General features: G+C 42.3%; 1 protein-coding gene across 1 annotated transcript in view; it reads left to right on the top strand.

Annotated features, from left to right (window-relative positions):
* Nucleotides 1-25,018, top strand: part of NALF1 (NALCN channel auxiliary factor 1) — a 675,567-nt gene that overhangs the window by 621,854 nt on the left and 28,695 nt on the right. Inside the window, exon 2 of the mRNA XM_012440927.3 lies at nt 12,562-12,733. Within this exon, the coding sequence (XP_012296350.2) occupies nt 12,562-12,733 (172 nt within the window). The remainder of the gene's footprint in view (nt 1-12,561; nt 12,734-25,018) is intronic.

Here is a 25,018-nt window from a genome sequence, read left to right on the forward strand (position 1 = left end):
TTTGCGATCAATTGTGTTCCGTGTATGCTGTATGATATATACATTCTGTAACAGTTCATGTGTATATAAATGAATATTTATGTAAGGGAAATATGCTAAAAATCTTAAATGGGTGGAGTAACTACTAAAAATGTTTAGCAAATTCGTTTAAAACATATACACGTTAGTGTCACTTCTGTATCATTTCATAGTTAAATAAGGGTTTGCAGGGGGAATAGTAAGCCACAGAGAGAAAGGAGTACATAAGAGACCAGAAAAATAGGCTTCTTAATTGGAGGTGGCGGTTAATTCTAGTGATAGGCAATTGGTTCTTCCAGATATAATTCTGGCTCCTTCCTAATTAAGATTAATATTACTCATGTCACCAGTTTGCAGGGTTTCAAGCTTCTGCTAATAAGATCACAAACATTGTGAGCCTTTGCCGTCTTTAAAATCTTTCACTATAAAGCAAAATTCACATAATAGTTGCTGAAGTGCCTTCTTCGAGCTTCTGTGAAAACAGCCACATTTTCTTTGAGCCACGGAGTGCAGCATAGAACATGTTTGAATCTCCAAAGCTTAACCCCAGGAAAGATGTTTCTTGCAAGCCACAAACAACTCTACACTTAAGTTTCATGAGTTAATATTTACCTCTGCATGACTGGTACAGCATAGAACACATTTTGATGTGGGGCGTCAGGGTGTAGGGTAAAATGACCTAAGACCCCATCATGGCTCTGTTACATTTTGTTATGGGACTTTGTCCAAATTGCTTACACTCTTTGCGTCTTGGTTTTCATATCCATAAATTAGAATATAGCACTCACATCACAAATACCATGCATTGAAAACACCTGGAAAAATAACTGATAGTAGATAGTTCTTTTATATTTTTTTACTTTTATTTTTTATTTTTTGAGACAGAGTCATGCTCTGTCACCCAGACTGGAGTACAGTGGTGCAATCTTGGCTCACTGCAATCTCTGCCTCCTGAGTTCAAGTGATTCTCCTGCCTCAGTCTCTTGAGTAGCTAGAATTACAGGCATGTGCCACCATGCCCAGCTAATTTTTGTAATTTTTTAGTAGAGACACGGTTTTGCCATCTGACCAGGCTGGTCTCAAATTCCTGAACTCAGGTGATCCACCCACCTTGGCCTCCCAAAGTTCTGGGATTACAGGTATGAGCCACCTTGCCCAGCCTTGAGTTTTTAAAATATCAATAGCTTTAGTGGTACAAGTAGTTTTTGGTCACATGGAAGTCTGTGATTTTCATGCACGAGTCACCTGAGTAATGTACATTGCACCTACAGGTAGTGTTCTATCTCTTCCCCCCTTCCCAAACCCCTCCAGTCTGTCTCCACTGTCTATTATAGCACTCTGTATACCTCTGCATACCCAAAGGTTAGCTTCCACTTAGAAATGAGAACATGCAGTATTTGGTTTTTCATTCCTTAGTCATTCACTGCAAACTTGTTGCAAAATACATTTTGTTCTTTTTTATGGCTGAGTAGTATTCCATGGTGTTAAGTTTCATTAGCTCCTTTCTTCCCTTGCCATCTTCCTCCCAGGCTCTGCCCGTCCTCCCTTTCTTTCTCATATCAGAAGCACACCAGCCTCCTCCCCACTCCTCTTTTTGACATGCCCGTCTCACTCCCTCACATGGTGTCCCCTTCTCTTCTCTAGAAACCCTGTCACCACTGACCTCTGCTCCCTCTACACTGAGGTGCAGTGACAGTAACATTCCCAGCTGGAGGCATCTTAGCCTAGCTTCTCGAATTTCACGGTACTATTTCTGATGCCAGGGAAAATGTCTTATGATGAAATTTTTAACCTGCCCTCCACCTCGGCTCCCAAAGGTACCTATCTACTGTCAGACCCCAAAGTTGGCTGTCAGTGAAAAAAGTGTGATTGACAGACAGATTGGATGGTACTAGGAAGCCAGTCCTCTGTTTCACAGTAACAGGCTACAAGTCTATATTTCAATTAGAATACTGAAGTGTTCACTCTGACTTCTTAAATATGTAAATTCTAATAGCATCGCTGGCATTTTTCAGACAGTAATACAGACCAGGTTTAAATAGGCAACATGTCGAAATTGCCATGTGACACAGTCCTTCATTCCCACGGTGCTGGCTTGCTCCTAGTTTACAAAAGGGGCTTGCACTTACACCTTTCCCGGCTCCTCGCTAGCAGGACATGTTAAGATAACGCAGAAAACAACCAAGAGAGTGTGGTGTTAGCTGCTGTTTCTCGAGGAGAAACTGTGGTGACAAAATCAGAAATGCTGGCATCTGTGGGAAAAACAAGGAATGCAAAGAGCCTGCTCCACTGAGGAACAGCAGATTTCCTCTGAGCAAAGGCAGATTGTTATTGTTTTAGTTGGTGATTTTTGTGAATCTGACATTGGTAAAGTAGGGTGTCAATCATGCACTCTTGGTACAGAAATGACCTGACAATATGGCAAAGAAGCAGAACTTTTAGGTACATACCAAAAGCATTATACATTCTAGTTCTACAACGTGTACAGCTGTGTAAAGGTATTGGATTCTTAGATAACTAGCTATAGTTTATTATGTCCCATTTTCCATGCTTTACTTTGGATTATATGACAAAGTTATGCATTAAATTTCTTCACTTTTTTTTTGCTCATTTCTAAGTGAGCCTGTTATAATGAATTCCATTCTATTTAGTTTTACGAAGAAACGAATACATCTGCATTTTGTAGTGAACTTACTGATTACTTATTATACCCCTACTCAGTGCATTGGTATTTCCTAAATACATTGTAGATTGTGGCAGATAGCATTCATTTATTAATCATCAAGTGCTCCATGAATTCCTATATGAGTTCTGCAGAATAAGGAAAGCCTAACACAGTCCCTCTTCTATCCTTGGTGAATATATTATCCCTTTATATCCTTAGACGGGTTTCAGATTTCTTATTTAAGACTCAATTCCATTTCCCTTTCTTTAGAAGACTGATTTCCCACTTTTTAAACCCTTTTCAACATTCTCAACTGAAGATGTGGAGCCCAAAACTGAATTTACATTGAAGTGTTCACTTGCCGCCTTTTTATAGATATAAATTTTAATGGGATCACTAGCACTTTTGTGACAGTCAATCCAGGCCAGGTTAAGTAAGCAGTATGTTTAGAAGGCCATAGGCATGAAATACTGCTGCATTTCCAAGGCCATGCTTGGCTGAGAGTCCACACAAGGTGCTTTGATTTCCTACTGTCCCATTCCAACTCTAGATAAGGCTATTGAGTTATATCCATCCATGGCTAACCCTCAGAAGTAGTCATTATAGAATAACTTTCTTATTTTTTGATGCCCACAGCAGAGCTCCCACCAACTTTTTCACTAACGTGATAATCTGGTGAAGGCAGCTTGTTAAAAGAGACCTTCTTTCCCACCAAAGGAAATGGTTCCTTATTTACTGTGAAGTTAATTCACTGGCTATTATCGTTGTCGATATTTCTTTCTGGATGTGTTCTATTACATAATAGAACTGTTCCGGAAAGGTATGAGTTAGTGTAGCCTGTCTGCTGAACATTTTTTCCACAATCTCAGCCAAAGTAGAGTATCTGTTTAAATAACAGCTATAAAATATACTTTGCCCTCTGAAGCTCTGTGGATCTTCTGTGGGCCCAGAGCAATAAACCACACCATTCCTCATCTTTGTGTGAAAACCTTTCTCAGCCTGCAACCCAACCCCACACTGTGCTTTAGGACCTGACCCATGAGATCTCTTTGGAAGGAGAAGTTCACTTCATGAAGTGGACTTTTAAACATGCCTTTCTTTAGTATTCTTTTGGTATTCAATAAAGGACACTGGATTGGTCATTTAAAAAGCGATTCCTAGGATTTAATATGTTGGGGGCTCATCAGGGGTCCTGGTTAGGGTCTCTGCTCTGGGTAGAGTCTCAGGGCCAGGTAGACTGACTCTCACAGTAACCTGCCTCTCACAAGACATCACTATGCAAGCCCAAAGGCCATGTTACTAATTTCCAGTGGCCATTCCACTGACAGTAAATTTCTACCAGTACATCCAGGGTGCTGGGGATACAAGAAGGCACAAGGCTTGTCCTTCATCTCAGGAGCATAGGGTCTCAGAAGGAGGCAGACAAGAAGACAGCATCACATTTAGTGACTGGCTGAAGAAGAGCTCATTGCAGGGTCTCGAGGGAAAGCAGGGAAAGCTTCCAGGTGAGGTCACGCAGGATGGACAGGAATTAACAGGCTGAGGAATTCGTGAGGGAGGTGGAAGGAAGAGCCTGGTGCTGGGCCACCGAGGGCATGGTGCACATTGAGTCACCTGCTTGTCAATCCTGTAGCCAGAGAGCAGAGTGCATGGTGGGAGTGGCAGAGATGAGGCTGGAGTGCTCAGCGGTGCAAGGTCACAGAGATGCAGCCTGTGAAGAGCTTTGAACTTACTCCTGGTGTTGCTCTGGGGTGGGGTGCTGAATGATTAAAAATGAAGTAGTGGAATAGTCAAGTAAATTTTCTAAAGACTGCTCTAACTGCAGCATGAAGCAGGAGTTCACAACTGAAGGCACAAGGGTAGGCTCCATGGGGATGTCCAAGGCAGAACTCTAAGTGAGAGATGGCGATGGCACGAGCAGCACTGGTCTCAGTAGAAATCAAGAGATTTGGGCAGACGCAGAGCTATTGAGGAAGCAGGTTCACAGGGCGTGGTGACTGAAGAGCTGTGGAGTGTGGACGAGGCATCGGATGACTCCTAGGTTTCTCACCTGCTTCCCTCTGCAAAGGAGAGGCCGAATTCCACTTTAGAGTTTATGGTGCTTGGGGTGTTAAAGGGTGTTGGAGCGGAGTGCTGGGTAGATCAAGAAAGAGAAAGAGGGAGAGAGATCAGCATTGGTAATGAAGATTTAGGCTTCACTATTTTAAAGACTACAATTGAATCACTAGGATGGACGATTGCCCAGAAAGAATGTGTAGAAACAAGCTTGGAACGGAAACCGGAGGGATGCTAACATTTTGGGGAATGGCAGGGAAAACAATCAACAGCAACAACAAACACATGAAGAGTGGGGAGGCGGGGCAGAGGACGCCGAGGGACGCCAGGGTGAAATGAGGCCCGGTGGCATTGCCGGAAGGCGTTCAATCAACCACAATCAAGGCTGGCAAGAGGTCAGATAAGACAACAACTGATTTTCCAGCTGAATTTGTCAGCAGAGGGGCCAACGAGCTTGGAAAGAGCAATCTCAGTGGAGTGGTTCGAGCTGAGGCCAAATCACAGTGGGATGAAGTGAAAGAGAAGACAAGGAAGATATTGAGTGTTACATGAGACATTTATTAATGAGGAAGAGAGAAAAGGAGAAAACTAAGTTGTCTTTTATCGTAGTTAGGACACGTTTTCCCTTGCACAGCACTGGAGACATACTGACAAATGCCTCTTAGGCTTCCTTTTTCCTAGCCCTGTGCAAATTATCTTTGGATGGGCACATTCCCTATTCATGAAGGCACGGCCAAGTTGATCTGCTTTTCGCCTTCTGTACGATCACACATCTGGGCACCTCTATGATGCCACGCCCCGACTGGCTGACTGGGCTTAGGTTGGCCCTGTGATTTTCAGACTGATCCCCTCTCCTGTATAAATGGAACCTGGGACTCTGGCATGGATGTGCACTGCAGGAGCCTCATTTCGGTGTTAAGAATGGTTTGGATGGACTGGGAAATGTGGGGCAGAGCTGACAAGCTCAAGAAGCTTGAAATGCAAGGGAATAGACCAAGTGTGATGACAGGATTGAAAAAATGGGTCACCAACGGAACAGAGGAAGACACTTGCATGATACTTCAGGAAACAGAGCCAAGACAAAGCCCTGGAAGGCAAGGTGTGCCGATGCCATGAGACCCCACAGGGATCGGGGCGCTCAGGCCCCTGCTCACCGCCCCTCCTTAGCTGACTCCACAGACTCAACTCAGCCTCAGGCAGTGGGGCTTTTCTTGTTTCTCTTTCAGAATGTATCACGGTTTCCAGTTTCTGGGTGCAGTGTGCTTTCACCAGACACTGACACAGATGTAGCAGAAAGCAGACATTCAGACATAGGAGCGTGAAAATGTATTTTGAGTTTCACCCCCACTTAAAACTGCAACGACACGCGTTATGCATCAAAGTGCATTAGGCTGAGCCAGTTGCTATCGCAGACTAATGCTTGCATAACCAATTATTTCACCCACACATACCCAAAATTCAGGCCGCTAGCGGGGTTAGAGCTGGCGGAAATGGATCTAATAAAATGTATCAACGAACGCCAATGTGAAGGGAAAGTTAGTCCTTACTAAGTGGGGGCAAAGTGAGAGCAGCTGCTTAGCGTCTTGATTTGGAGCTGACAACCATTTTTAATATCTGACATTTTTCTTTGTGATAAAATATAGAGCCAGCATGGTATTTTTTTCAGCAGGCTGACATATATTTAAGTTATAAATCTTCTACCTTGCTCTAAATTATAGAGATGGATTTTGGAGATGGGGGTAATATATGTTTAAAGAGTAATGAGAAGCTGACTTTCTGCTGGAAAAATATTGATTGTAGACATTTTTTGAAAGGTTCTGCACAGATGAGCTATCTTCAAATGCAATGCCCAGAACCAAGAGAGGACATGAGGACACCACACAGGCACCCCTGCCAGCCGTCTGTACGGCACGATTGTTAACCAGGGACATCCTCGTCCTGTGCAGGATTTCTGTTAACAAATGCACAGCCTACTTCAGGATCGTCCTTACTTGCATGTAAAGCATTTCTTTCTAGAGTTCCAAAGCCTCGCATCACTCCCCATAATCGAGAAGCAAAGTACTCTCCTCCGTCTGCCTCCTGAGACGGTGCTGTTATAACTAACGCTTCAAAACGTAGTCTTCATGAAGAGTGTGAAAATTAGTTTGCTAGATGAGCTCTCTTGGGTTCTCCTTGGTCTCTTCGGCCTTTGCTGTCCCTGATCACCTCTTTAAACAGGCCTGCGTGCCCGAGGGAGTCTCAGCTGAAGTGAATGCAGGGAAGACATGGAAGTCGGTCTGGAGGCAGAGGGTAGGGGCCCATACAGCCTGCTCTGCAGAGCTGCAAGTGAGCCTCGAAGGGCTGATTCCAGAATGAGTGACTTGCGAAAGAAAGAAAGAGAGAGAGAGAGAGAGAAGGGAGGGAGGGAGGAAGGGAAGGAAGGAAAGAAGGAAGAAATGGAAGGAAGGAAGGAAGGAAGGAAGGAAAAAGGATATGTTCAGAATGAATAATCCTCGGTTGATGACTTCCAAATCATAGGGAGTGTAATTTGAACAGATGCCCAGAGGCCCTGGGCATCCAGCGTTCAGCGCCCCCTTTCTCAGCATCATCTGCATCTTTCGGGGCCCCACTTCCGTCATTCACAGAGGCTCAGCTACGTGGTCTCTACGGCTTTCCACACTGGAATGCTTCACTTTAGTGACTCCAGAGACCCCGACGTATCCGATGCACCCTTCGTTTCTCTCCTCTCAGAAGAGTTCCCGTTACGAGAGTTCCCAGTGAAACAAAGTATGGCCTGGGCAGTGGAGAGAGCTGAATTCCGCTCGTTTGCTGCCTCATTTCCCTGGATAAGTGTCCTTACTTGTAAAACACTTCCCAAACAAGTCTCAAGGGTTTTACGAGGAAAAATAGCAAGAGAGAAAATGCCTCGGGGGAGAAAGAGAAAAATCGATCCAAGTATTATTCATGTTTTAAGTAAAAATGATGCTCTCCTTTGGGCCACTGTTAGAGTGTAGTGCGCCGTCTTGTAGACGACACCTCAAGAACGCTGTCTGGTGGGCAGCTGTCCAGCAAAGATTGTCACCGTCAATAGTCATTTCCAGAGGACACGGGGGAGCAGCGTGGGAACGGCGGGCCTTTTGAAATACCCTTTAAGAACGTAACTACCTGACAAACCAAGCTGCTTCTTGGGTAGAAGGAGGCACGGGCCATCAAGGGGGAGAGCGGGTGGATGTCACCCCACCATTACTCTGTCACTGGAGACCTTGCACACATTTTTATTCCTTCCCACAATTATTCTTTCATTTCATATAATTATTCATACTCCGCAGTGACACATAGAAAACCAATTTACCTAATATTTCTCTCTATAGGAGAAGGCTAAGCCATTATAAAAAAGATTTCTGGCCTTCATTATACTCCATAGTTCTTCTGAAATAAGACAAATATATTCATTTTTCATGAAGGGCTTTTGTTTGAAAATTCTTTATGACTTTTAAGATTTAGTCCGTTCGTTTTTATAGCCCCGTGCCACCACAACACATCTTCCTCAACCTCCTTCTGCAAAACCTTCTAGAAAGACCTTGGGAGGTGTCCCGGAGCCATGGACGTGTCTCACCTTCCTCACATAGGAATCCTCCTCACCGTGTTTTGACAAGAGTTATGGAAAGTCTATTGGAATTTTTCTAGTTATAGAGGACTCCACATCTTTCAAGATAGCTCATTTTATTTCTGTGCATCTCTTCTGGCAGGAAAGCTCATCTTTACATCATGCTGATATCTACCTGTTTGTTTTTCCTGTTGTCTTTATGTTCTGACTCCACAATTTATCTTTTAAAGCCATCCTCATCAGCACACAGCAGTCCCCTCGCTGGAGATAACAGTAAGAGCCCCACCCCTCATTTTCTCTTAGCCATAGTATATTCTCAGGTGTTCGCTGTTCTTAACGTACCACAGTTTTTGGGTTTTTACTAACATGCTATTTCATCTTTCAAGTAATCTTTTTCAGGATTCCAGAATTATTTTTACTTCCCATGCAAACTTTTTCCAGATTATTCTGAAATATTTTAGCAAACGTGCCGTATGCCTTGTCTCTTTTATTGTAGACACATCTACACAGAGAAAAGATACATCCTTTAGTTACATAAAATCTGCTTCTCAGCCTTAATCTCTTAAATAGCAATAAAATATTTCTCCCCCATCCTTCGGATTTTGACTCAGCTCACATGGTTTCCCCTACTTGCTTTCTGATGTATCTTATCCCTAGAGCTAAAATTTTAGAAAATATTTAATACTCAAATGAGTAATCTCCATTGGGCACTCAAAGCCCAGGAGGGAGCTTGTAGCAGAGGCCACAATGGAGCCAGGCTGGAGAGGTCCTCCTAGCCCAGTGTAAAGTCTGCGATTCTGCTGGTGGCTTTGCAAATGATGATCGATCACTTTTCTTCATAACTGCTACTACCTGATACTTAGAAAACAACCTGCTGTGATCTCTTCCTAGTATCTTTGTTTTCTTTGAGTAAAAAGAAAAAAATCTGCAAAGGAAATATAGTGGAAATAGAATTGAAGGAACCAGAATAAAAATGGATCTGTTCCAACTGGGCAATGCCGAGGAAAGTGTTTGCAAAGAGGATGTGTAGATATGAAGACACTTCAATATGGGATGGGGGGAGCAGGGAGACATTGTTTCTTTTTTTTAAAATTTATTTAATTGTGGTAAAAATACTTCACATGAGATCTACCCTCTTAATACATTTTTTAAATTTATTTATTTAACTTTAGGTTCATACTTCATCTGGCATTTCTCCCCATGTTATCCCTCCCCACCCCCTGCTGTCTCTCCCCTACTCCCCCAGCTGCCCCCAGTGTGTGATGCTCTTCTCCCTGAGTCCACATGTTCTCATTGTTCAACACCCACCTATGAGTGAGAATATGTGGTGTTTGGCTTTCTGTTCTTGTGTCAGTTTGCTGAGAATGATGGTTTCCAGATTCATCCAAGTCCCTACAAAGGACACAAACTCATCATTTTTTATGGCTGCATAGTATTCCATGGTGTATATGTACCACATTTTCTTTGTCCAGTCTATCACTGATGGGCATTTGGGTTGGTTCCAGGTTTTTGCTATTGTACAGAAGGCTGCAATGAACATACATGTGCATGTGTCTTTATAGTAGAACAATTTATAGTTCTTTGGGTATATGCCCAGTAGTGGGATTGGTGGGGCTAATAACCAGAATCTACAAAGAACTAAAACAGATATACAAGAAAAAAACAAACAAGCCCATTCAAAAGTGGGCAGAGGATATGAACGGACACTTTTCAAAAGAAGACGTATATGAGGTCAACAAACATGAAAAAATGCTCATCATCACTGGTCATTAGAGAAATGCAAATCAAAACCACATTGAGATACCATCTCACACCAGTTAGAATGGCGATCATTAAAAAATCTGGAGACAACAGATGCTGGAGGCTGTGGAGAAATAGGAACACTCTTACACAGTTGGTGGGAATGTAAATTAGTTCAACCACTGTGGCAGACAGTGTGGCGATTTCTCAAGGATCTAGAAAGAGACATTGTTTCTTAAGAGTTTATGGCTGCAAGATGCGATTCCCTATTTAGAACCCATTTTAACTTGAATAACTGTGTAAAGGCAACCGGTGGGGGAGTGGTGGGAATGGGGACCACAGTTTGGCCAATGAAAACATGAGCTACTTTCTGGAATTACATAAGGGCATTCCTTAAAGAAAAACAGATAACTCTAGACTTTAGAATCCCAGAAGTGTGCGGAATGCAAGCTGTTCTCATAATGGAATGTTGTGGTTTGAACTGCAGGTATGAACCTACCCTCCTTCCTCTAGTACCTGAGAAAGGTCGTGAAACCCAGGAATCAGAGTATACATGGTTCATTCTTATATTACAGCTTAGTTTGCATAATAAATGTCATGTCATGTTACATATCATGTCATATTACACAAATTCAATGTCTATGGCATTTTGAAAAATGTTTTCAACTTCCCCACAGTTTGGTTAAGAAATCATTTCCTTTTCTCTTCTGAAGCTGGTGCTTCCAGCCTCTTCCTGCCAGCACCACCTCCACCTTCACCTGTCCCCTGAGACGCACACCCACAGCCCACTTCCACTTCCCAGTTGGCGTAAGGATTCTTAGAGGTTTCTTCAGCTATTGTAACACTTTCCTCCAGTGCAATTTTTCAATGTACACGGTTCTGTGAAGACCCATTCAAAAGGTCTATAAGAATTCTAATTATTTGTATGTTTTACTAACAAGTTACATGGTGATTGTGAGCCATTGATGACTGGCAAAGAAAAATCACTTTTGGCCATTTAAAAGTGTATCTCTCTTTGACATTTATCTCATTTTACCTCTACTGAGGCACTTTGATCACAGAATAAAATTTCACTTTGATCAACCTAATACAAGTTATGAATACAAATATACAATCATCCTTATACCAAATGGATATTGACCCGGGGCATGGAGGGCCATGCTGATTTTAGGTCCATCTGCAACTCCCTTGTGATTTCATAAGTGCTTTAAAAGTAGTTTTCAGATTAAATATAGAATAACTATTAGGAACACAGTCTTTGGGGTCCTACAGACATGGGTTTGAAGTCTGGAATTTCCACTTCCATTACTTAATATTATTATTATTTAATATTATTCCTGTTCAAAATGTGACTAGTAGTTATGTCAAAAGGGCATGCTGAGAATTGCATGGGAGAAAAGTTTATAACTTACTTAGAAAAGAGTATAAAGTTGATAAATACTAGCTATTATTCTTGTTTAAGTATTTATACTCTCTTAGGCCATCTTTAACTGCAGAGCCTCCATTTTTCTAGGTAAAATATGACTGGCAAAATGTTGCTTGGACAATATTAACCCTAGAAATAGACAAATAAAAGCCATGTGTGCCGAGCACCTGGAGGATGACTGAATTTCAGTGAGCTCTGCTGCAGATGGGTACATCTGCCATTGTTTTAAGATCGGCTTATTCCCTTGGATCAGAAAAAGGCAATTTTTTCAATGTTTGTTTTCCCAAACAGCCACCCAAACAAAGAGATGAATGAAGTCCCAATGCCTTCCCATTTGATGGAACTATATAAATTCATAGCAAACATCGATGCGGCTCGCACATCATGGAGAAGGTTGAAGCTGGGGGTCTGATGAGGTTTCCCTCCTACTCCTAACCACACCACGGCATATGATGTCTGATCTATGCCGGGTATTTCCGGGCTTTCAGACAGTGAGATTTCTAATGCATTTGGTGTGAGTCATAAATGTGAACGTCCATTTCTGCCTGTTCTGTGCCTCTGAAAGTCCAAGACCTAACCAGCAGTTTGCCAACGCCTGCTGGGCCGTCTTTGTAAAGTGCGTCGCGCCATCTAGCGTCCGATGGAGGCATAGACGTGGGACTCCATGCGGAGGGAACCGGCTCTCCAGCCACATTGCAGCAAATAACCACCGCACGGTAGAGCCACAGGGCCAGTCATTCGCTGTACTTTAGACATCAGTGGATTTTGGAAACGTAACCTCCTGCTTAAATCCACTGTTTTTCAGATGAGCCACATACAAATAAAGGCCAGACTACCTTTTACAGTCTATTAGGGACGCAGTCAGATACTGTTTTGCTTTTGTTGCGAAGACTTTGGTTGCTCTGTTTTTATCGCCTGGAGCTGCCCTCGTGTGATTCGCTTTCTCGCAATGAGTCTTAGGATCCGCTGGAAACCACAGCACGCTTGCATGCTTCTCCGTGCCTGTGTCCTCCATCAGTCTAACTGCTGTCACGCCTCTATATTTTTCATTCTTCTTTTTTTCTTTTTCAGATTGTCTACAAAGCCTGGCTCTGTTCCCAGTATTTTGAAGTCACACAGTTTAACTGCAGAAAGACAATTCCTTGCAAGCAATACTGTTTGGAGGTTCAGACGAGGTGTCCGTTTATATTGCCCGACAATGACGAAGTCATCTACGGAGGCCTCTCCAGTTTCATCTGCACAGGTACAGTGCCGGCTGGGAGTCCGTACACGGTCTCCGGTGGTTTTGCTTTCTTGGGTGATGATTGTTTGCTCTGCTGTTTCCTTCCACGGATATAACCTTGAAGAGGCGACTGGTAGTTTTCCGCACTTTCGCTAATAGAAGCACCGAAAGCTCCCCTCGACTGGTCTGGAAATGATTCACTTGCTGTGCCACGTGGTCTATCTATAACTGAGACCACAGTTATTAACTGTGCAAAAATGATGGCAAAATATTAGCAATCATTAGATATGCTTCCATGTGAACTAGCGTAGGTGAGATTCTGCCTGCATTCCCTTTGAATTACGTAAGAACAGAAGACGTGATAAGGCCAGTGAAATCGTGCTTTCCAAATTAGCAAGAAGTCTATGTCTCCTTGTCTGTTTTCTTTTTATTTTCTATGAATTTTTATGTTATTTTATCCGTAGAAAGTATTGAGCATTAAAAATATCTGCCTAAGTTGTGTGTGTGTGTGTGTGTGTGTGTGTGTGTGTGTGTGTGTGTATTGGAGCCACACAAGTCTATCTATTAAACAATGTCTACTTCTTTCAGCAAATGAGTCAGACTGGGCAAAACACAAATATCAGCACTCCTTTTCTAGATATTTATAAGCATTACCTAATTTAGACAGAATACGATATAAAGAATAAGAGTCTTTTTTTTTTTTTTTTTAAAAAAAAAAACGATAATTAGACGGTAATAACAAGATAGTTTGCCAGGGTGTTGTGACAATCAGAGTTGGGACTCTGCATTCTCTTTTTGTAAAGACAGTGCTATACGACGTCCCTGTAACTATGTGGCTTGAGTCGTATGTAGCATGTTTCGTTTTCAAGTTTAAGGATAAAGCACTATCACATGGGCAGAGAAACATGAAAATTCTCTTCATACATTAGATTTACCAAACTCCTCTAAAACAGAGTGACATATTAAGATGTTCAACATGAGAATGTATCAAATTATTTTTGCATCTCTTATTTACATACCTATTCTTCAGCCATAGTGTTCTAAGTGATAAGCTATCAAGAGATAGTCCGCCAAAGCTCTCCCTAACTACTGGATGAGTATTTCTTTTTTCTTCTTCTTTTGAGACAGAGTCTCACTCTGTCACCCAGGCTGGAGTGCAGTGGTGTGATCTTGGCTCACTGTAACCTCCACCTCCTGGGTTCAAGTGATTCTTGTGCCTCCCAAGTAGTGGAGATTACAGGTGTGTGTCACCACACTGGGCTCATTTTTATATTTTTAATTTTGTATTTTTTGTATTTGGGTTTCACTGTGTTGGCCAGGCTGGTCTCCAACTCCTGACCTCAAGTGATCTGCCCACCCGCCTTGGCCTCCCAAAAGTCTTGGAGTTACAGGCATGTGCCACCGTGCCCGGCCTGGATTAGTATTTCTCATGCTGCCCAAGCTTGTGGGAAGAATGCATGACTGAAGGTCAGGAGCCTCAGACTTCATTCTGTTTCTTGTGTGCATTCTCTCGGAGACACCACCCCTTCACTATTAAGTTAGAAAGTGCAATGGCCAACCCCACCCCATGTGGATTTGCTGCAAGCATTACAGATGAGGGAGAAGAGCGAGTTACGTCACTAACCAGCCACAGCTATTTCACTCAGGAAAGTGAAACGTACAATAATTTCACAGTCCTGTGTGTTATTCTGCTGATTTCATGCTTAAGTCATTTTTTTATGTAGTTCCTCTCTGCTGGAGGTGGGGAGGGAGAAGAAGAGGAAAGGAAGGAGGGAAGGAGGAAATCAGTATCTTCTTGCTTTGAGTTTGAGACAAAATTCACCAGACACAGGCTATTAATTCATATTGAATTTAGCATAGAACATTCCACAGATAACCGTGAAGATAAGGCCTTCATTTTTTTTTTTATTGAGGGACAGTGAGGTGCTGTGACATTAGGACTTCAGAGAAGCTATTAGATTTTTATGTACAGGTTGTATTTATGCATTTACACTCATGTTGGCTTTTGTCTTAGAGAAGAACAATAGTTTTCAAACCAAGTTCTCAAAGTAGACAGAAAACCCAAACGAAGGATGAGGTGTTTGCGTGTTATCTTTTTCCCAAATGTATCTGTATTCGTGAATCTGAAATGTATGTTTGAATGCTCACCCGCTTCCTCCATACGCATTCAGAATGCTGGGGTAGAATTAAATCTCTCACTTCACAACATGGGCAGAGAATGCAGTTTGCATTTTTAATTGTTTTCAAGTTTGGTAAAAACAGCTTTTTCATAGCCATAGCTACATCATTAAGGAAAAGTGACAGGAAAAGAGAGATTTTTCATCAGATCCAGTGAAAAATGCCATCTCTGTGAGAGGCCCCCAGGATAATCTCATTACTGAACATTTGGAAACCTCACTGTTCTTATGTCACTTTCAATTGGATTAATGGTCATTTTATTTTTAAATTGCTCAAAAATACACAGAATAAATTCTGAAGTCATTTTACCTTGAAGTTCTGCAAAGAACAACCTGACAAAAAAGATAATAATTTTCAGATTGATCTTCTTTTCTAAAGTGTGACCCATGCCTCTTGGAAGAATTCTCGCCTATGTTCGTAACTAGCTGCCATCATTTCCCATCATTGGTTACCGGTGTCCCTTAAGAGCGTACTGATGAGACCAGATGCAGTGGCTTATGCCTGTAATCCCTACAATTTGGGGAGGCTGAGGTGGGAGGATTGCTTGAAGCCAGGAGTTTGAGGCCAGTCTGGACAACACAGCAAGACCCTGCCTCTACAAAAAATTAAAAATAAAAAAAGTAGCCAGACACAGCTGTGTGCACCTGTAGTCCCAGCTATTTGGAAGGCAGAGAGAGACAGGATTGCTTGAGCTCAGGTGCTGGAGATTTCATTGAGCTGTAATCCTGCCACTGCATTCCAGCCTGGGCAATATAGCGAGATCCTATCTCAAAAGAAAGAAAAAAATGAAAGAGTGCACTGCTGAACCTGAACAAGGAGATTTCTACTCCTGTCCATCACAGCTGCCTGTCCGCTGCTCATAAGAGTCCCAGATATGGCCCCCAGAGCGGCTTTCATCTTGGATGATGTTAGAATAGAGGACAGCTCCCAGAGGGCCACTGGTAAGCTGTGGAGTGGCTTGTCATGCTTCTAAGGAAACTAGTGAGACATGTGCGTATAATTTGTTCCCAGATTTTAAGTTGCGCGTTTTTGGATGTTCGTCTCCTACAAATGTACGTGAATTTTTAAATAGCTTACATTATAAATAAGCTTGGAAGTAAATGTGAGCCGTCTCAGGTACCTTTATGCATTTTGCATGACGTGTCTTCTGTACTCAGGAAGGACCAGACTAAATACAGAAGAGAAATGGAACTACTTTTCTAGTTTCCCAGTTGGCTGCTGATAACTGAAGACCACCTGGATGGCCTTAGGTTGGCTGGCGAGTTTAGAGCAACTTCACATGTTCACAGGTGGTTCTGTTGGATGTCTCCTGAGTTAGGCACAGTGAAGATCACTAAACACAGTGACATCAAAAAGAATTCACCAAGTTGACCTTAATCTTACCTCCAGCAATTTTTCTTTTTGAAAAAAAATCATAAAGTGTTTGATTTCCACTCTAGATGTTAAAAATGCAATCGTTTCTCACTAAGAATTAAAGGAATAGGTGGAGATTCCTTCCAATTCAACAAATTTAATTATAATGGTTTTCCTGCTATTTGAAATGCATCCAATTCACAGCTTCCAGAAGGATGGAGAATTCCCTCTACGATATTGAGGATTCTTTCCTTACTTTTCTACCTCAAAAAAAAAGTTATTCTGTGAGCATATAACTGCATATGGCCTGATGACAGACACTGTCCATGTAAGCATCGGTTTTCTTCAAGCTGCTTCTACTTAGTGGCAAAGCAGTGGCACAGTGATTCATTTTCTCCACGTCCATTGTACCCAGCATCTTAGAGGGCCTCAAGTTCTTCCTCTCATTGTCTTGTTGGCTATATACTAATCCTAGGATTCCTGTTATTCACAGAAAAGGAGTATCAGCCCTTGGAATCAATGAACAATTTCTGTAAATGATCAGGAGTTATTTACCATTTTGGTCACACTTATTAAATTTAGTATCTTTTGCATAATTTCTCTATGGTGTCCACATCACCATGTTCCAAATTTGAAAGTTTTAAATGTATATATTTTTTTATCATCTGCTACTTTGTGTACCTATGATCCTTTACTAAGCCAGGAACTTACTTTAAAAAATGAAATATCTGAGAATGCATGCCCATCACTATAGAATGCTCTGATTGAGGATGTTACAGAAGGTCATGACCAAATGTTCTAACCATGGATCTTGATGACAAGGGCATCCCCACGAATATGTTTAATTCCAATCCTGTCTTAGGAGATAAAAGGAAAGACACTTTGCCTGAGATTGCTCTTGATTTTTTTTTTTTCTGTTAAAGTATAAAACTGACATGTGACTAAAGAAATGTTTTAAAAATTAATTGGAAAGAAATTCTGAAGTGCTGTCAGGGTGAAACATGTCATTTAATGTTAGGCAGTATTGAGCTAAAATTTGTCAAGGTGGGTTCTGTTGGGTTTGCAAGCTCAGTTCGCATAATGTGCTGCTATTTTAGAAACTCAGTTGTTTCATCTTTAAAGTGAGGGGGTGGAAGTCGTTTTTGGATTCTACGATGTCAGCCCGTCATCGTGGTAATTACGTGGGCTTCCCTCTCCACACTCCCTCGCCTCATTCCAGAGTCCCCTGGAGAAATCCTTGATTGCTTACCTGTAACAGTGAACCAAGCTGAAGAAAACAGAGGCAGCAGAGGAGCACAGGCTGTGGGTGCTATGGTAACAAACATTAAGAAAATTACCATTTGATTGATAGATAAAATAGACCAGCCATGATTTGCTGCTCTCTTACATAGGGAAATTACTGAAGGAATCAAAGTAAAAGTTGGTCTGCGGGGGGTTACTGACAATGGAGATAAAACATGTTTTAAGAATTCTATGTAAATTCTGCGTTTGATTTTTTTTTTTTTTTTTTTTCCTTTTTGAGCTGTGACAAGAATAAGGTTATGTTTCTGTCTCTGGGGAAAATACTGTGGGCTGCTGTTGTTCTTACTTGACAGGCGGTTGAGGCTGCGATGTTGGGTGGGCGCCCCCTGGTGGCGGCTCTGCGCGCCTGCAGAGTATCTGAAAGGACGTTCACTGCCTGCAGACGACAGAAAGGGGAAAATGCATAGACCTGCATTGATCACATGCATAGACCTGCATTGATCACATTCGAAGGAATTTTTTTTGTTTAATGTTTGGCATCTCACGGTTTACTTGTGAATGAGTTCACGACTGTGAAAGAAAAAACATTCACCAAAATTCAGTCCTCACATGACCAGTGAGTTGAGAAAGGTTTTTAAAACACAAAAAGATTTTCTCACTGAAAGAAAATTTCAGTAGAAAAAAAATCTGTTTCTGTATATTTTAATTTGAACATTTATGCCATTTTCAATTTATTTATTTTCCCCTGTGTGTGCATATGTTCAATTAATTTTTTAAAATCATGGCATTTTCTTTTCCCTGCAAACAGAATAATAAAAAGACCAATGTAGTTATAGCATCATTTAATGACATACAAAATATTCTAATAAATATATCAAAGTTTGGGCCAAAAAAGAAATGTGAAGGGAGATGGTATACCAAGAATAAAATAAAGAAATATGAGAGTAGGTTATAAAACCAAGTAAAATGTAGTAACTTCATATGTTCGTGACATCTTCTTCCATTAGAACACTGTACTTTTAGAGATTTATTTAAGGTTTGAGTTCAGATCGTTTAGACTTATGATTCCTTTTCCTGACTTCTACGTTCATAAAGATCCCAACAGGTCAACTTTGCCTTTGTCAAGAGAATGCATGTTGGGAATGGAGGAGAAATTAGGATGTCTGGATTCTGCCAGTTGCTACGAATTTTGGAAAATCACCCCCGTCATGAGGTCTCATTGCCTCACCTCCACCAGTGGCCAACAGTACTGAGCCAGTGCCGGGCACTCAGTGCACGGGGCTGCTGAGAGCAGAGGCCCGAGTCAGATGGGACCCCCTGTAGCCCAGCCTGGTGGAGCCTGAGTAGCAGCAACTGCAGCTGCAGAGGAGAATAAGGTTTGACACTTGTCTGTGTGGGAAGAGGAAGACACCTGCCTCCCGCTCACCTGCATGAAGCTTGTTGGAGAGCCAAGAGAGCTCGTGACCACCCCCTCTGCCCCCAGGCATGCTGACCTTGACAGCCTTTGGGGGAAATTCTAACATAATTCAAGTTATCCTGCTTCTCACCTTGCCTCTGCTATACCTTGCCTGATCTAAGAGGAGAAATGAAAGGCATCAGATGAGGGAGAATGGAGAAAACCAAGCCAGGAGCACTTGCAGGGACAGGAGTTCAATTACCCTGAGAAGCGTCTGTGCTTCAGTGGGGCGTCCTGAGCCAGCTGCCCCAGGGAACCATTGAGGACCCAGCCTGAGCCATGCCAGGGCCTGTCACCAGGTCAGGGGATACCACAGGGGATGGAGCACAATGCCTGATAACTGTCTTTTTTGATGCCATTGAGGGAAGACTTAGTGACGTCAGCCCATACTCACTCATTAACCTTGCACAGAAGTGGCACTGTGTCTGGCAAATATGTTCAGGTCCTATGAACCCTCTGGAAGGAGAGTCACCCTTTGCTCCAGCCCGACTGTGTGCGCTGCCCTCTGAGAGATGGTGCCAGCACTTGCACTGCTGAGCTGGTGAATCTGCTGTTAGATGGAAGCTGAATCAAAACAGGTGGTGATCTTCTTACAGCAAGGAGGTGACAGCACACACCCGTAACAAAGGTTTCCCGGCATTTGACATGAATGAGCAGACTTAGAACTACTGACCACACAGTAGATGTCAAAGCAGGAAGCCAAAGGAAAATTTGAATTCTGGAATGTCAGTTTAGGAAGGATATGGCCAAGTGAGATTTCCCAGGACAGGTGAAATCTTACTCAGTGAGAGTGTTTACCTGTTTTGTCTGCAAGTGAGACATCTTTGTGAAGAATGTATGCCCACTTGGTAGCTGTCCTGGATACTGGACTACTTTGAACAATGAAATTATACTGTGTGATTATAGAATCAGTCAATGTCAGACAAACCGAAATTACTGAAGTCTAGTCTGATGCTTTGCTTTTACATAGGATCAACCACTCCTGCAAGACAATTACAGAAACAAGAATAGCCCCACATTTCCTGGCTCTTAGTCCAGCATTTGTAGTGGAACAGGAAATGACCAGTCAGCCCATCCTCAAGTTAATGTGTAGGCAATTGTTTCCTTGCTATGGACAGCTGGAAAAACTCAGTCGGTGGGTTAACAGAAGGTGACCACGCCCACAGCTTGCTGTCTTTGAGATGCAAGTTTCAATGTTCCACAAACACGTCCTGCTTTCTCAACATCACACGTCACGTTAAAAACGAGTGTTACAAGCATTTTGGAACGTAGGCATTTTTCTGGTTGAGTAAGGAAAAGAAGACTGGGATCATTGTTCTCTGGAAAATTTTCTGCTTAGATGGCTAATTTTGTCAGATTGGTTAGTGAGGTTCTTCGGTTGACACACACACACACACACACAAATAAGTTAGTGTAAAGGGTAAGAACAGAGAGCAAAAGTTTCTAAAATGTTTGTGTGAATATTATTATGAATCTAAACCACCTTATACTTGCATTATACATATTTTATAATATATAATAGATTGTAGAGATAATATGTAATATATATACCATGTCAACATATATTTACATAATTTATACATAATTCACATGTCTAATTTTTACATAGATATAATTAAAATAGCTAAATTTTACATAGATATAATTAAAATAGCTAAATTTTACATAGATGTAATTAAAATAGCTAAAAAATTATGTACAGGTAATGTACATAATTAAAATAAAAAATGCTTTAGGCTTAAAAATTGAAGAACAATTTGTAAGCACAACTCTAAAATTAGTTTTAAAGTTAATTGCAAATAAAGAGTGAATCAATTTAGGTATTGCAACACTGATGGAATAAATGTGTACGTTCCCCAAGAAGAAAACTTGAAAACAAAAAGTTCAGTTAGGAAGAAAACTTCTAGAATGCTATTTTAAGATGATGGTTCTCCAGGTGTTACGTTACCGTTTGACACTACTGTTTCAGTCCTAAATATGGTATGTTGTCCCTTTATTGACCAATTTATGGGGTCGAAAGAGTGACAAGCCCAGACATAGGGAGTCTGAAACGCAGACCTCACCACCAATGCACTCCTGCCAGGAAGTGAGGCTCATGGGAACCTTCACTAGTAGCTCCTCCTTTACAGAATATGTCATTACCTGAGGGAGGGAGGGAGAGGCTTTGTTGGGCTTGCCTTAGGGACGTTTGCCCTGTTTTCATCTTTTTTTGTGTGTAAGTGGGCTGAGAGATACCTATCAACTTATCAGCTTATGGATGGATAGACGGATAATCTCTCAATCTATCTACAGATAGGTTGATGGTCTGCAAACACCGACTTCAGCACCGAGACTCACTCCTGCCAGGGAGTAAGACTCACCGGAACCTTCACTATTACCTCCTCCTTTACGGAGTATGTCATTACCTGAGGGAGGGAGAGGGATGCTTTGTTCGGCTTGGCTTAGGGACATTTGCCGAGATTTAGTCTTTTTTAGTCTATCTGTAATAGATAGATAGATAATCTCTCAACTTATGGACAGATAGATGGATAATCTCTCAATCTATCAACTTATGGACAGATAGATGGATAGTCTCTCAGTCTATCTATCCATAAGTTGATAGACATCTCTAAACATATATGCACATATCTTAGACCTTGGAAGAGATCACATGGAAAGGCCAGTTTTCAAGAACTGGAGACAAAAGCCAAAATAGTTCACAGTCACCACCTCTTCATTGCTGTGCCGATAGGGTAAAAAGGCCATTTCACTGCATGAACATTCATTTTCACCGGGCCCCCCGGCCCCGCAGCTCCAGGGCCCTTAAGGTTCAACTTCAGAGTTACGTCTGATGCCACCAGTGAGTAGGAACAGGTCCTGTGGCCACACTAAAGTCACCGGGACTACGGCAGTTGATATTACATACTGTCGAAATATTTAAATGAAGTGTGTTTACTTATGTTTAAATTAATAAGTCATGCTCACGACACAATATCCAAAAGACACAAAGCAGCCAAGATCAAGTCCGCGCCCCCAGTCAGCTGGTGACCGATGTCACGGTTACAGATTGATTGTCGTATATTTACTCAGTTCCTGACGAATGGCCATTTAGGTTATTCCTAGCTGTCTGTCATTAGTGCAGTTCTGAAAGGCATATTTTTGTTGCTGTATCATTTACTACATACAGCCTGTGAATTTCACTGTAAAGTAAGTGCGTACCAAGAAGTAGACGGATGAAAGATTCTGCGCGTTCATCGTGTGGGAGATGCTTGCCGTGCAACCCATGTTTGGCACAGATCATGCCCCTTGCTCGACGTCCTAATTCCCTTAGGAGAGTCTCCAGGCTCCTTAAGCTGCCTTGATTTGACCTGTTTCCCCCTTTCCTGGCCTCATTCATCATCACTTCCCCTTTGGGACCCAACACCCCAAATGTAGCCACCCAACATGCCAAGCCCCACTGCTTCGGACACCCATCCCTCAAACCTTCCTCTGGCTAATCCTGGAGCAACTGTAGCTCCCAGGACGAGGCCCTCCCTGACCCGCGAGGGGGCATTTGGAGCAAGTGTGCCCAGAGTGCCCTGTGCTGCTGCTGCTGTGACGCTCACTGGGCTGCATTTTCATCACAGGCCTGCTTGCCTGTCTCCTTCCCCTTTTGGTGAATTGGGTTAGGGTAAGAACTTATGTCCTCTGGAGTGTCCACAGGACACCAAAAAAGTGCCTGACACATTGTGTGTACTCAGTAAGCTAACTTCGGATGAGTTCATTAATGAGTAGCAACCCGTCCTTTGAGCGGGAAGAAGCTCCGAGATGGGAGGTGGTGCTCAGGGCAGCAGTGAGGGTCACCCATGCCCTGCACCGCCTGCAGTGCTCCTGCCCACGGGCATCTGTGGCAGTGCTGGGAATGACAAGGGAGCTGATGGTTGGATGCACTTTAACAAAGTGTCCTCCCTTAGAGTCAAAAGGAAGCACTTCAGTATTTCATGTCAAAGCCACTTTTTCTCTTGCATCCCACCCTCCTGTCAATGCAGTAGAGCGGCTCCTGCCGAACGGAGCTCATACCTCCGTCACACAGCTCCATCACCTGGAACACTGGAACTTAACACAAAGGCTGACAAGTGATGTGGCCTCTAAGTTTATGGAATTTACATTTTGAATGGATGTACCAAACGGAGTGTCATGTGTTCAATTGTGTCCCCTGCTCTCCAAATTCAGATGTTGACATCCTAACCCCCAGCACCGCAGAAAGTGACCACATATGGATATAGCTTCACTGTGGAGCTCATCAAGTGAAAATGGGTCGTTAGGATGGGGTCTAGTCCAATGCGATTGGTGTATGTGTGAGTCTACCAGGGATCCCATGACAAAATCCCACATGCGGCGGGGCTGGAGCATCGGAAATGAATGTTCTCACCCTTCTGAAGACCAGAAGTCTGAGATCAAGGTTCTGCTCCTTCCGAGGCCTCTCTCCTTGGCCTGGAGACACTGCCCTCTTGCTGTGTCTTCACACGGTCTTGCCTCCATGCCAAAGTATCTTTGGGGTTTCTCTGTGTGTCCAAATTTCCTCTCTGTGTGTCCAGTAAAGACATCTGTCCTACTGAATTAGGATCCACCTTAAAAGCCTCATGGCGCCTCTTAAAGGCCCTATCTTGAAATACATTCACACATCGGAGTACTGGGAGTTAAGGCCTCAACAGGTAAATTTTCGGAGTACACAATTCTGCCCATAACAGCATACTTATAAAAAGGGGAAATTTGGATATAGACACATAGAGAGAAAACAATGTGAATGGATGTAGGAAGAAGACGACTATCTATAAGCCAAGAAGAAAGGCCTAGAAAGGCCAGAGCTTTCCTGAAAACCCCCAGAAGGGGAGCAAACCCTGCCAACACATTGATTTTGGACATGTAGCCCCAGAAATGAGAGAGGCTAAATTGCGTTGTTTAAGCCCCTAGCATGTGGGCTTTGTTATGACAGCCCAGCCCTGGCAGAGGAATACACTGAGCAATGCCTTGATGTTTTAGAATGAAACAGACACATTCAATTATTTGTTCAAGCAAAGAACAAATTCTAACTCTTATATGAAGACAAATTCTGCGTGCTTCAGAAGTTCTGGAGGATTAGAGAACAGGAAGCAATAAAAGGGAATTATAAAGGCATCGAGGGAGCTCAGCCAGCAGGATTTAGAGGATGATAATTACGCGGAGAGAGTAGTAATGAAGAAAGGGTATTAACATTGCAGATAGTCTTTAATTGTAAAGTAAAATTATTTTTGTAAATTTGATGAATCTCCTTTTTAAGGAATCTAGAAGCACAATCAATTTGCAATGCTGCTGTGTGTGCTATGTCCCATTAATCATGGTTTTTATAATTGGAAGACTTCAGACCTAAATCTGAAAACCCATCATCTCAGGAAACTGCAGGTAGGGAATTTTTTCCTCTGAAAAATCTAGCTACTCTCTGTCATTTCTGCTCAATATTGCTGAAAATCTAAAAGTGCACTAAAAAATAAAATCTATTTAAAATGAAAAAAAAAAAGACTAGAAAAATCTCAAAACTTGCCAGATAAACTCTCCATCTCTGGAAAAATTTTCTTCCACTTGAAAGTATATTTGTTCGTCATTCCTAGCCCGATTTTATGGGTTCGTATTTGAGGTTTTGAAAGGAAATATAGACTAATATGTTTATGTAACTTTTAAATTTCATTTCTGGACAGCTTTCAAATTCTCAGCCTTAATCTTTACCAGAAAAATTAGTTTCTATCTCCCTTCATTTCCATCATTATTTCCACAAAGGGATGAATAATCTTTTAAAGGATAGAAAATTTCCATGAGGAACCTTCAAATTTATTAAAACTCATGAGCTCCATCAATTTGCGCACACACAAAAGCAAATATGGACAGACAATTAAAGAATTCCACATGTAAAATCACAGAGCTGTAGAACTAGAAGGGGCCAAGCTGCTGCCCAGCTCCAGCAGGTGGGCACCATGTTGTTTACTGCAGACTGCCAGCCTCAGCCTGAAGCGAAAATACAGAAATCACAGTGGACACAGTAAACAGCTTGGAACATCCGCCACGAGTGAAGAAGCAGGCAGGGA

The sequence above is a fragment of the Aotus nancymaae genome, unplaced genomic scaffold, assembly GCF_030222135.1.
Source record: "Aotus nancymaae isolate 86718 unplaced genomic scaffold, 86718_ANA_hifiasm-v0.15.2.pri h1tg000044l, whole genome shotgun sequence".
NCBI classification, from domain to species: Eukaryota; Metazoa; Chordata; class Mammalia; order Primates; family Aotidae; genus Aotus; species Aotus nancymaae.